Genomic DNA, 13867 nt, shown 5'->3' with positions numbered 1-13867 from the left:
ACCCGATATTCAGCCCGTGTGTACTGCCCTTAACATTTACAAATTATGTTGCATTATTGCCTACCAATCTGCACCAGGTGTATGCAGATAGAGCAGGATTTACTGTATATTAAACAGCAGACAATTTACAAATGCCAAATATAGCTTTCTTCATCTGGTATAAATAATAGAGTTAATAACGAAGCAAGCATAACTAGCAAGCTGGAATTAGAAACCTACAATGTCTTCTGGTATCAGTGTCCAGGCCTTTGCATCTTTTATGAAGAGAAGTCATAGGCTGACTTGACACAATAGCTTTATCTCCGAAATGTTCTGGTGTATCAGTGACACTCGGATATCCACTTTCTGTGAAGTATATATTACACATTCCCGTCAGTGACAGCTGGTCACATGATCTCCGAATAAAAGGCCTCAGACAAGTCTTCTTTCTAGACATTCCGACAGTGTGGTCATAGCCAACGATGGCGTACATAGCTAAATCCTTCTACGACCTGCAAGCCACAAATCTGGAAGGGGAGAAGGTAGATTTCAACGTGTTTAGGGGAAGAGTAATTTTGATAGAAAATGTTGCTTCACTTTGAGGTACGACCGTCAGGGATTACACGCAGCTCAATGATCTGCAGAACAAATATCCGCGGCGGCTTGTTGTGATGGGATTTCCATGCAATCAGTTTGGCTACCAGGTACGTAATTCTGTAAATATACATTACAGGTTTTAGGTGGTTACATCATGGGACAGCAGGCGGGAAATAGCACTTAAACCTTAACTTAAATAAAAAAACAGGTTGTTTATTATTGGTTTTAAAATGTATAAATAAATTCATTCAAATTCAGATAAATAAGCTTTAAGCTAACCTAGCCACTACGGCTCAGGCGGCAAATACAAAATTCCCAACTTCAATCATTTAAACCATAAGACGCAAAACACATTTTTTTTATACATATTGAACATATCAAAACCAATTAGTCCCCTTTTTGTTTAAATATTTATTTTTAATACAAAAGTGACACTAGTGTTCACGTTGGAGGAATCTTTGTCAGGTAAAAATACAGAAGAGATCTCAATGATTTGTCTGTAAAATCTTCAGTTTATTGTCCATACTCACAATTAATTGACCCATTATTGCTTGGGGCCAGGGCCGTCTTAATAGCATCATGGGCCCCTGGGCAAAGTAATGCTCTGGGGCCCCTACAGTGACAGTGTAGGTAAACAGACATCAAGTAGGTAGGAGGCAGACTGCCTCCCCTGTGTATCTTTCACTCTCAGTACCATCATGGGGCCCCCAATTTTGGGGCACCGTGGGCTCAAGGACCAGCTGCTTTGGGGAAGGTGCAGGGACCCCCCATGCAGCTGGGGCCCCTGGGCAGTGCCCAGGTGTGCCCTCTCATTAAGAAAGCCCTGCTTGGGCCAATCAGATGAAACCTTGCCATGGTGGGCTTCCGCAGGGAAACTGGCCGGGCTGGCCTTATCTGGGACAACCATGAAGTCAGGGAAGGAAAGACAGGGTTTCCAATATAAAGACTTGTGGCTTAGTGATTAAGGCCCAGATTCACAAAAGAGATACGACGGCGTATCTCCTGATACACCGTCGTATCTCTGTTTTAGGGTCTTCCTAACTATGCGACTGATTCATAGAATCAGTTACGCATAGTTAGCCCTAAGATCCGACAGGTGTAATTGAATTACACTGTCGGATCTTAGGATGCAATACCTCGGCCGCCGCTGGGGGGAGTTTGCGTCGTAAACCAGCGTCGGGTATGCAAATTAGTAGTTACGGCGATCCACGACAGTTTTTCGCGTTCGCTACGTCACTGCTAGTCTAGTTTCCCGTCGCAAAGTTAGTCGTCGTTTTAGCTGCCCTAACTTTACACAGCCCACGTATGTGCTGTATAAAGTATGGCCGTCGTTCCCGCGTCGAAATGTAAACATTTTTTGTTCTTGCGTAAGACGTCCGGGAATACGAAAGTACGCTACGCACGTCGCCGTTCGAAAAAATGACGTCACTTCGCGCAAAGCACGGCGGAAATTTCAAAACGGAGCATGCGCAATAGGTCCGGCGCGGGAGCGCGCCTAATTTAAATGGCACACGCCCCTTTGAATTACGCGGGCTTACGCCGGAGGCCGCCGGCGTAAGTTTTCATGCAAGTGCTTGGTGAATCAGGCACTTGCGATGAAAACTTGCGGCGGTGTAACGTATTTACGATACATTACGCCGCCGCAGTTCTATGTGAATCTGGGCCTAAGAAAGTTTTTCCCAACTTGGTAGAATAAATTAGTCACTCATTCTGGACAAGACCTATTTGTACAGGAAACTGATAGAATACCCAATTTACTTCACAAATGGATGTTATTTTATGTACATCACATGCCAGTGCCACAGAAGTGTACATGTAAAGTATATGTAGTTGCAGGGCACCGTGCCAGATTGGCCAAGCCCACATTCTCCAAATCTGATATCCACACATTATATAACATAAAATCACAATGCAGAAAACATCATAAAATATGCGTAGATGACAGTTTCTTGGCTGTCTTGCTGTACAAACAGTCTCAGTACTTTTTAAGGCACTGATCTGGAACAAGTCTGCACATCAGTTCTAATTTCATTCTGACTTTCTAATCTGCATGCTTGTTCCAGGTCAGTGACTCAAAAAGTATTCATGCCAGGTGTTTTAAAGATACAGGTTTTCCTTAGCATAGCATGGGGTTTTATGGTAGGGGCAGATTTAAGTGGGCTAAAGAATGAGTACCATACAAAGTGCCATTTTTGGTGGTCTTGGTAAAGAGGTTGGGATACAGTTTATTGTGACAATTTGTACATTATATTGCAGCATCAGCTTCCTTTGTTGCTATCTTCAAATGATATTTAGGAGCTGCCAAGAAAGTTGGTGCTGGAAGCCCCTTTTCCAGATGCTGTGATCACAGGTCTGCAGATTCTGCTTTGATCAATATCTGAATGGTGAAGTATCTCCACTCAGGGCCACCAGCCCAACATATCATATTGGTACTGGCCCAGGGGGGGGGGGGTCACAAATGCCCTGTGCTCTCAACTCAGTCCTCCCCTGTTGAACATATAGTCAGAGAAGCATGAAACAGTTGCGTTTAGTCTCAGGGCCAGGCCTATGGGTAGGTGCTTTACCAGGAGGGGGGTAAGGACAGGGCCTGCCGCCTATGCTGCGTAAAGTCTAGTAAATCTTCCAATCGCACACCTTCCTGGGGAAACGGCTCAAAAGTACAAAACGGGTGCTGAAGCGATCACCAGCTGGGTACTGGAACAATCAACCACATGAAACTATTCGCCAGCACACCACGGATCGTATATAATGTCCAAAAATGTTTTAATGCACAGAAAACATCACAAGAGGTGCAACGTTTCGAGGCCGCATAGGACCTCTTCGTCAGGCAAGTGATGCCTGACGAAGAGGTCCTATGCGGCCTCGAAATGTTGCACCTCTTGTGATGTTTTCTGTGCATTAAAACTTTTTTGGACGTTATATACGATCCGTGGTGTGCTGGCGAATATGTTCATATGCTGCGTAAAGTTCAGGCCTCATGAACAAGGGGTGGTGGAACACTTTGGACTTTTTGCCTTGGATGCCAAAGGACCTTGTCCTGCCACTGAGATGTCTTATTGGTACTTGTTGGATGTGTCTTCTCTGAGACTAAAGTATACGTAATGTACTCTTGGAATATAACTGCAATAAAAGGTGGCTTTGGTAGCCAGGTTAGCAAAACTGTATTCCTCCTTCCCATAACACACACTCATCCTACATGAACAGATCTTGCCAAGGCTGGCCATATACGATTCAAATCTCGGCCGGTTCAGCAGGAACCAGCCGAGATTTGAACCATTGATGGACAGGCTGAATGTACCAAATTGATCGTTTGATCAACTTGGGTGCAACCAGCCTGCCGCATTCTCCCATCGACACATACAGTGTTGACAGGGGAATCATCAATTGTCAGTATTAAGCGGGTGACAAACTGCTTCCTCACTGCCTGTCAACTACCCTCTGAAAAGGAGATCCACAACAGAATGCCCTTCAGAAAAAAAATGCAGCCATCACATCTAAGGATTGATAAACTGCAAAACTTCCCAACCAGGCTTTCATTCATTTTTTAATCCTTAAGTATTTTAGGTATGTAAAGATAAAATAAAGCTATAATACTGAAATCTGAAAATGTAATTTTTTATTTGCAGGAGAACTGTAAAAATGAAGAGATTCTGAATTCCTTAAAATACGTTCGACCAGGTAACGGCTTTGAACCTGGTTTTACTGTGTTCCAGAAATGTGAGGTCAACGGGAAAGATATTCATCCAGTCTTTGCTTACTTGAAGGACAAGCTTCCTGCACCTGATGATGAGCCATCTGGTCTGATTACTGACCCCCGATATATCGTATGGAGCCCTGTACACAGGGCCGACATATCCTGGAACTTTGAGAAGTTTCTAATCGGCCCAGAAGGAGAACCTTTTAAGCGCTACAGTAAAAGCTTCCAAACCATTAACATAGAGCCCGACATCCAGAGGCTCCTAAAACTTGCCAAATAAAGCAATTCACAATGTTTTCATTCGGCAAATAACATTGGTCAGTTTTTCAGTTTTGCTTACCAACATTTGTCTACTTAATCACCTTTATCTCCACTTTGCACTTTCAGTATGTCCTACGGGGTAATGCAGAGGTGTCATAATAAAGGGCCAGTTCATCCAAAAGTGTGTAGGATAGGGTGCACTCATTCTGGCAGTTTTACCCGACCCTAGGAGTGGTTCGCCCCCTTGGTCTGGTTTGTTTGTGTAGTGTGAGTTTCCCTGAACCATGACCAGGAATGGTACCATACCTGGGATATCTTGGAAGAGGTGGTCTGTCTCCGGCGTGGTTCACTTTTGGTCCAGTACGGCTTTAGAAGAGTGCAAACCGTAGTCGTTTTTTGTCTTGTGAAAAAATGACGTTTTTCAAACTTCATTTTAAAAAACGACGTTGCCTACACACCATAGTTTTTTCAAAATGCTCTAGCAAAGCGCGGTTATGTTCAGCACGTACAACGGCACTCTGTGTGCGGGTTTAAAAATGTTGTTTTACCCACACACTATCATTTTAACCACTTACCCCCCGGACCATATTGCTGCCCAAAGACCAGAGACCTTTTTGCGATTCGGGACAGCGTCGCTTTAACAGACAATTGCGCGGTCGTGCGACGTGGCTCCCAAACAAAATTGGCGTCCTTTTTTTCCCACAAATAGAGCTTTCTTTTGGTGGTATTTGATCACCTCTGCGGTTTTAATTTTTTGCGCTATAAACAAAAATATAGCGACAATTTAAAAAAAATCGCAATAAGCGTTAATTGATTGGTTTGCGCAAAAGTTATAGCGTTTACAAAATAGGGGGTATTTTTATGGCATTTTTATTAATATTTTTTTTTACTAGTAATGGCGGCGATCAGCGTTTTTTTTTTTTCCGGTACTGCGACATTATGGCGGACACTTCGGACACTTTTGACACATTTTTGGGACCATTGGCATTTTTATAGCGATCAGTGCTATAAAAATGCATTGGATTACTATAAAAATGCCACTGGCAGTGAAGGGGTTAACACTAGGGGGTGGGGAAGGGGTTAAGTATGCCTGGGTGTGTTCTTACTGTGGGGGGGGGGGGGCTGGTGGACTCACTAGGGGAAACACTGATCCTCTGTTCATACATTGTATGAACAGAAGATCAGCATTTCCCCCGCTGACAGGACCGAGAGCTGTGTGTTTACACACACAGCTCCCGGTCCCCGCTCTGTAACGAGCGATCGCGTGTGCCCGGCGGCGATCGCGCCCGCCTGGCACACGCACGGGAGTCGGGGGCGAGCGGGGGGCTGACGTAGAGCTACGGGCTCTCGCCCAGGAGAGCCGACCTGCCGCCGTAGAATGACGGCGGCTGGTCGGCAAGCAGTTAAATGACACAAAAAATGAAAATTTTTTTTTGGTCGTTTTTCAGAGACAAAAAACGACGTTTTGCCCACACACGATCATTTTAAATGACATTTTTTAAAACGTTGTTTTATTTCATCACAAAAAACGACCGTGTGTACGCGGCATAACTCCCTCTCTTATAAATCATTTGTCATTGGGACAGTTTTGGCCGGACATAAACTTTATTACTAACCATTAAAAAAACATCAGACAGTAACATTGTGTGTTCAGCCTGCTTCTCTCCATTACTAGATACTGTTTTCATTGAAAAAGCAACTCGTGTTCAGATGTTAGACTAATACTAGATGACTGTATTCTTTTAAATCATAATGGAAGGGTACACGAATGTTGTATCAGGACAGTGTCTGAATAATGTTGTATTATAGCTAAATAAATGTCCATCAAACTGTGTCATATTTTTCTTTTTTATAACTGAATGGATAATATTTAATACTTGCACCACAAAAAAAAAAAAGCTTACAATTCTGGTGTTTGCCTACAAAGAGATTTGCATGATATAAGCTGGCCATACATGGATATATATCTGGCTGGTTCAGGGTAGGGGGGGCTTTGTTCCTGTCAGCCGTATGAAGGGGGGGGGGGGGGTCTCTTCCCTCCAATTATCTCTCAGACCTCTTCTCACTGAGCTCTGCAGAGTGTAACTTCAGCTCCGCCCCCTTTTCCCCGAACTCTCAAACACGCTTATGAATTTAGCACTTTGAACTGATGTAGACAAGAGAAGACTGCAGATAGACATCTACAACTTATGTAGGAGTATTTTTTTCCTTTCTGAGTCTCTTCACTGGTTATATGTAAGGATTTACAACTACTTAGAGCCCTTTCACACTTAGGCGGACATATCCGGTCCGAGATTTCTGTATGATGGTTGTACACGCCATCATAAAGAAATCCGCGCGTACACGATACGCGGTGACGAGGCCGCGCCGTCGCCGCGACGATGACGCGGCGACGTGCGCGGCCCTGGAAGTTCAATGCTTCCACGCATGCGTCAAATCACTTTGACGCATGCAAGGGATGGCGGCCGATCGGACATGTATGGTGAGTCTGTACAGACGACCGAACATGTCCGACGGACAGGCTTCCAGCGGACATGTTTCTTAGCATGCTAAGAAACATTTGTCCGCTGCAAAACGGTCGGCTGGACAAATGTCCGCTGGAAACCTGTCCGGTCGGCCGTACACACGACCGAACATGTCTGCTGAAACTGGACCAGTTTCAGCAGACATGTTCGGTCGTGTGTACAAGGCCTGACAGTGTTTTAGAGGTGCTTTTCGGCCACTAGCTGGGCGCTTTTAACCCCCCCCCCGCTAGTGGCCGAATAAAGAGTTAAAAGCGGCGCTGCCCATTGATTTCAATGGAAAGGGGCACTTTAGAAGCAGTGTGAACCCATCCCAACAAACATTTCTGGAGACATAAAAGATAAGGATAAGGCAGTTACTTGGCAAGCCGGACCTGATAAACTTGTTAGGCAACATGCAGATGGGATTGTACAACCCCCCCCTAATTCCATCCACACAATAACCATCACCATCTGCTCACTCAGGATAATAAAGAAAGTCAGGAAGTTGAAGTGTGGAAAATGATGGTCATGGCCTCTTGATTTGGGTTTAAAATAGAATACAATGCCCATTAACCTTTATTTTACCAGACATTTAACTGCTCACCTCAACTGCTCCCTCTTTTGCTGCAGCGGCCGGGGTGCACACATGCTATGGTCGCAGCAGGAATTATTCAGGGGTGGTAGTGGTACCACCTGCCAAGCACGACCCATTCAGGTGAATAGAACCGCACTGCAATCATCCCGAAACCATATACAATGTATGCAATTGTCCAGTATTTAAGTGATTAAAGCAGATGGTGAGAAGGCAATACAACGCCTCCTCACTGCCTTTCTAGTTGCACTCTAAATAGCAATCCGAACGTGGATCACTTTTCAGAGAGCAAATCAGGTGACAACCAGCCCTTATTCACAAGGAATGCATGTGTGTGTTTGGGTGGGGTAGGGTACAGTTGGTGCAGTATCTCACAAGCGATAATCTCTTAGGCCGGATTCACACTAGTGCAGTGCAAATTTCAGCTCTCCTATCTCTGCAGAGAGATAAGAGAACTGTTCAGCAGATCATCTCCGTTTTAGCTGCGAATTTGGAGACCTGGGAGAGGGGAGGGGGGAAGTATTGAGGTGAATGAGAGAAATCCTGAAGAGAAATGCACACATCTGCGAATCAGATGCGTGCCCATAGAAGATAATGGGCCTGAATTCGCACCTGAGCCGCACCGCAATGCCTAGAAAACGCACACGTTTTTTCGGCAATGCGCAGTGCAAATGCATCGCAGATATGTGAACCAGCCTCATTGAAATCAATGTATTTTATAATGTTATGCGAATTGGATGCGGTTTAAGCCGCAACCAATTCGCATAGGTGTGAACCCGGTCTATCTATGGTTTTCCTATAACTATGGCAACAAACAGTTCGCAATCAACTGCACCCAACAAAAGAGGGCCGGGCAGCCCTGGGTGACACAGCTGCTGGGCATAGAGTTAGAAGTCAGCAGCTACAAATACTGTAGCTGCTGACTTTTACTATTAGACTATTAGGACACTTACTTACCTGTCCACTAATCCAGCATTGTCCTCACCTGAGACTATTCTTGAATCAGCTCTCAGGTGCTGGTACCATAATCTCGGCTAAGGGAAACCAGCAGTGAAGCCTTGCAGCTTCACAGCCGGTTCCCTACTGCACGTGTGCAAATTGCGCTGTGCTCTGTGAATGGGAAAGGAGGGGGGCTGCACTTCTGGATCATTTTGCTGCGGCGAACTGAGCCAGAACTGGGAGCGGGTACCTGTGAAAAACAGGTACCTGCTCCCCCTTAAAAAATGCCAAATGTGGCAGCGGAGGGGGGCAGACAAGCGGAGCTTCCCCTTTTGGGAGGAACTCTGCTTTAAGCCTATGTTCTGTCTTGAGCAGTCAGTGAGAGTTTCCAGCTTGAGTCCTAGTAGCCAATAAAGTGTATGTCAAGCTAAAGCAGTTTTTTTCCTTTATACCCCTTTCACACTGAATGCGTTTTCAGGCATTTTAGCGCTAAAAATAGCGCCTGTAAAGTGCCTGAAAAACGCCTCCCATGTCACCCCCAGTGTGAAAACCTGAGTGCTTTCACACTGAGTGGTGCGCTTGCGGGACGTTACAAAAAGTCCTGCAAGCAGCATCTTTGGGGAGGTGTGGGAGCGCCCTGTGGCACTTCTGTGCACATGTGGGTTTCCTACACATGCACAAAGACAGGGCTGCTACTGAAGTTCCACATTTCGTTGTGTTGTGCACATGCACGCAAAATCCCCTACATGTGCACAGATGTGCCATAGAGATCTTCTCAGACCCTGGCAGAGCAGACTTCAGTACATCTGCATATGCACCAGAATACCAAATATGGTGACACCAGAGGGGAAGGTGGGGCTAAAGGGGACTGAAGTTCCTCTTTAAGGGCCAGATCCACAGCCAGCGGGTGTAACTTAAATATTCGGATTTAAGTTACACCGCCGGAAAATTTCTACCTAAGTGCCCGATCCACAAAGCACTTACCTAGAAATTTTCTGCGGTGTAACTTAAATCCGGCCGGCGCAAGGCGTGCCCAATCTAATGGGGCGAGTCCCATTTAAATTAGGCGCGCTCCCGCACCGGACGTACTGTGCATGCTCCCGACGCGATTTTCCCGACGTGCATTGCGCGAAATTACGTTACGCCGAGTTTTGTGAATCGCGCCGAGTAAAAAAAGTTGCGTCGAAAAAAAAAAAAGATGTCCCAGCATGCACAGTGGGACGATCAACGCCACTGATTGGCTGCCGAGATAGAATACTCAAATAACCTTGACCTAGCTGCTGCCACCCTTGGCCTGGAGTAACAACTACACCCGAGGCGAACAATAGTGGTCACTCACAGCACAGCCATGGCTGGAACAGAAGCCAAATTTGCTCAAAATTACAAATGTCTGAGTAAACTAACTCTCAGACTTCCCCCTAAATTTACAATAGCGCTGGCTCAAAAAGAGCAAGCCGCTACAATAATAATAATAATAATAATTTGGATCTCTACAAATATCTGCTAAGTATTTATTTGGATTGCATGTGAATAATGCTCATCAGAGTCCTCCTTCCCATATAATAAGATTTTATGTCACACGGTAAAACTGGAATTGTAGAAACAGAAAATCATCTTATGTAACATAATCCTTTAATGGAGGTTCAGCCTTCAGCAACCCTCATTCATTTGCATGTTACATAATGATAATTTCATGGAATGGGTCTCCATTAAAACCGACACCCATAATGATCACACTGCAGTGAGGGATATCAGTTCATCACAAGACTCATTGTATGCATGCCGTAACCAGTAGGGTTCAATGAGGTTAATCTGACAAGTATTAACTATGCTGAAATGTTTCATCATGTTCTGTTAAAGTTCTCTGATTGTTTTTATAATTAATCCTTAGGTTAGGTTCCCCGTTTGCGCACTGCAGGAATGCGCATAAAAACAAGCGTCCCTTTTGCAGGTGTGCGACGGTGTCATTAATTCTTAGTGGCACTTCAACACGCCTTGCTAACACGAGCGCAAAATCACACCAATGTACCATACATGTTGGTGCGATGTGCTTATAACGCGGTGTTCCGGCCTCCCCTTTCAAAAATTGCTGCTGGCTTTTAACATTCGGACACTTACCTGTCCTGGAATCCAGCGATGTCGGCACCGCAGCTGATGTTTCCATTGGCTGTCAGGTGCTGCCGCCGCCATTGCTGGTAAGAGAACCTGGCAGTGAAGCCTTGTAGCTTTACAGGCGGGTCCCTACTGCCAGTGGAGTCACTAGGGTTGGTGTCACCCGGTGCGGTAAAACATGGTGTCACCCCCCCTCTGTCTAGGCTGCCCAGCACCAAGCAGGCAGCGCACGGGCACGGGGCGCACCCGAAACCAGCCCCTGTAAATGATAGTATAGTGGCAGGTTAGGGTAGTATAGAGTGGTATAGTGGCAGGTTGGTGTAGTGGGGTGGTATAGGACAGGTTAAGGTGGTATAGGGCATATTGGGGTGATGTAGGGTAGTTTGGGGTGGTATAGGGAAAGTTAGGGTGGTACAGGGCAGGTTGGGGTGGTATAGTGCAAGTTAGGGTGGCATAGGGCAAGTTGGGATGGCATGGGAAAGGTTGGGGTGGTACAGGGCAAGTTAGGGTGGCATTGGGCAGGTTGGGGTGGTATATGGCAAGTTATGGTGGCATAGGGCAGATTGGGGTGGTACAGGGCAAGTTAGGGTGGCACAGGGCAAGTTGGGGTGGCATGGGAAAGTTTGGGGTGGTACAGGGCAGGCTGGGGTGGTACACGGCAGGCTGGGGTAGTACAGGGCTGTTTGGGGGGGTACAGGGCAGGCTGGGGTGGTATAGGGCTGTTTGGTTTGGGGTGGTACAGGGCAGGCTGGGGTGGTACAGGGCAGGCTGGGTGATACAGGGCAGGCTGGAGTGGCACAGAGCAGGCTGGGGTGGTACAGGGCAGGCTGGGATTGCACAGGGCAGGCTGGGCATGTCAGCTAAAAAACAAACAAAAAAAAACGGGATGGTGTCACCCCTCTAGCGGGTGTCACCCGGTGCGGACCGCACCCCCCTAGCAACGCCTCTGCCTACTGCGTATGCGCGAAGCACGCTGCACTCTCTTACAGGCCCGAGAGCATGGGGAAGGAGAAGGGGGGGGCAAACTTCTGACGTACCTTGCCACTGCGAGGTCCGACGGAAGAGGGGACAGGGTACCAGTCGAAAACAGAGGGAAGATAGATAAGCATTTTGGGGTGAAACTTTGCTTTAAGACCCCTTTCACACTGAAGCGTTTTTATAGCGTTAAAAATAACACCATTAAAACGCTCATAAAACGCTCTCCATGCATCTCAATGGACCCTTTCACACTGAGTCCTGCAAGCAGCATCTTTGGAGCAGCTTTTGGGCGCTGAAAAAAATGCTCTAAAAACGCCCCTCTCCATTGAAATAAATTGAAAGCGCTGTAAAAACGCCTTACCCTTTCACACTGAGGCACTGCAAAAACGCCTTAAAACGTTAGGGTCTTAGCGGTGCTTTACCAGCACATTGGGATTGCAGATGTGGCTTCGCTCGAACAACGCCCCAGTGTGAAAGGGGTCCAAAGGGTCATGTACTTAATTTGTGACATTTTCACATGTAGGGCAATCCAAATAAATAGGCTGCTCAAACTTGATGTGCAAAAATGCACAAAAACGCATGTGCACTGTTGCATCTGCATAGGTGCGAGCGGAGCCTTGGAAATCTGTTGCGACAGCGACCCTTCATTGACAATGAGAAATCGCACAATTTCAAAGCCGCATATCAGTGTGACTTCTGGTGCAACTTTGAAGACATCTGTGCAGCTTCATGCACAGATGTCTATGCAAATTGCACCCAAAATCGCCAAAAGTAGTGCAGGAACTATTCTTCAAAATCGATGCACCACCGCAAAGTCGTCCGTGGATGTCAGCAAGATCTCATGAGGATCTGAGGAAATCTGTAGACTAAAAAACACTGGAGAGCAGATTTAGAAAGAATGGGATAGATTCAGGTACGACTTGCGCATTTCTTACGAAGGCGCAGTGTACCGTTTTAACACTGCGCCTCCGTAAATTACCTGCGCTACGCTTGATTCACGGAGCAGTAGCTCCGTAATTTGCGTGCGCGCTTCTGAAAACTGCCCGGCGTAAGCGCGCGTAATTTAAATGATCCCATAGGGGGCGTGGATCATTTAAATTAGGCGCGTTCCCACGCCGAACGTAGTGCGCATGCTCCGTCGGGAAACTTGCATTGCGGCAAATGATGTCGCAAGGACGTCATTTGCTTTAACGTAAACGGCGTCCAGCGCCATTCACGATTCACTTACGCAAACGACGTAATTTTTCAAAAACGTGACGCGGGAACGACGGGTATACGTAGCATTGGCTGCCCCTGCTAATAGCAGGGGCAGCCTTACGCAGAAACCGACGAACGCAAACGACGTAAACTGCGTACGCAGGGCGCGCGTACGGTTGTGAATCGGCGTTAGTATGCAATTTGCATACTCTACGCTGACCACTACGGGAACGCCACCTAGCAGCCATCGTAAGAATGCAGCCTACGATACGACGGCATAGGCTGCAGTCGGCGTATCGAGCTTCCTGAATCAGGAGCAGTCGATACGCCGGCGCAACTAAGCAATTGCGCTGCGTAACTATGGTTACGCAGACGCAATTGCTTGTTGAATCTAGGCCACTGACCGCCATGATTCGCTGTCACAACTCCTGATTGCAGGAAGCGATCGGGAGTTTCCCATTAGCTGCCGGTATATCATTTTGTATGGCTCCAATCGCACCACAGCCATACCAAAATGGCTACCTGAATCAGATCGCATTGGTGTTCGCACCCATGCAATCCAATTCTGCCAATCGCACTGTTCTGTTTTGTAAGCTGATGCGGGGTGTTGTTCATTTTCCATTGACACCTGCAGCAGATCGCATGAACAAAGTACGATTTCAATGCGCTGCTGGAAACGCGCAGGAATTTTCGCTGCATTTTCCGCATCTCATCAGTGCTCTGTGGGATGACGATTTCAGAAGGATCATTTCATTGTATGTCTGATTTCTGGACCACCAGCATTTTTATGACAAGAAAATGTGTGGAGAAGACAATGAATGTGGTAGTACACCCCACACTTCCCCCACATCCTGCTGCTGCAGATCAGCCATCAAGGCATGCTGGGACTTGTAGTTCCACATCAGTCACGCTTCACTGAAGAGCAGCACAGTGCGGTGTTGTGATCACACAGATCAGTACAGGAGGACCCCAGATGTCAGGTGACTCCTCCCCCACAGGAAGACCGGTCAC

General features: G+C 46.6%; 1 protein-coding gene across 1 annotated transcript; it reads left to right on the top strand.

Annotated features, from left to right (window-relative positions):
- Positions 1 to 370: 370 nt before the first annotated feature.
- GPX2 (glutathione peroxidase 2) lies at positions 371 to 4916 on the top strand. The gene is made up of 2 exons (XM_040332675.1): positions 371 to 683; positions 4203 to 4916. Exons 1-2 carry the CDS (start codon positions 462 to 464, stop codon positions 4551 to 4553), a joined length of 573 nt encoding a protein of 190 aa, XP_040188609.1. The 5' UTR covers positions 371 to 461; the 3' UTR covers positions 4554 to 4916.
- Positions 4917 to 13867: the final 8951 nt, after the last annotated feature.

Source organism: Rana temporaria, chromosome 13 (genome assembly GCF_905171775.1).
Source record: "Rana temporaria chromosome 13, aRanTem1.1, whole genome shotgun sequence".
Lineage (NCBI taxonomy): Eukaryota > Metazoa > Chordata > Amphibia > Anura > Ranidae > Rana > Rana temporaria.
Note: the sequence above shows the minus strand (reverse complement) of the source record. Positions and strands in the feature narration are given on the sequence as shown.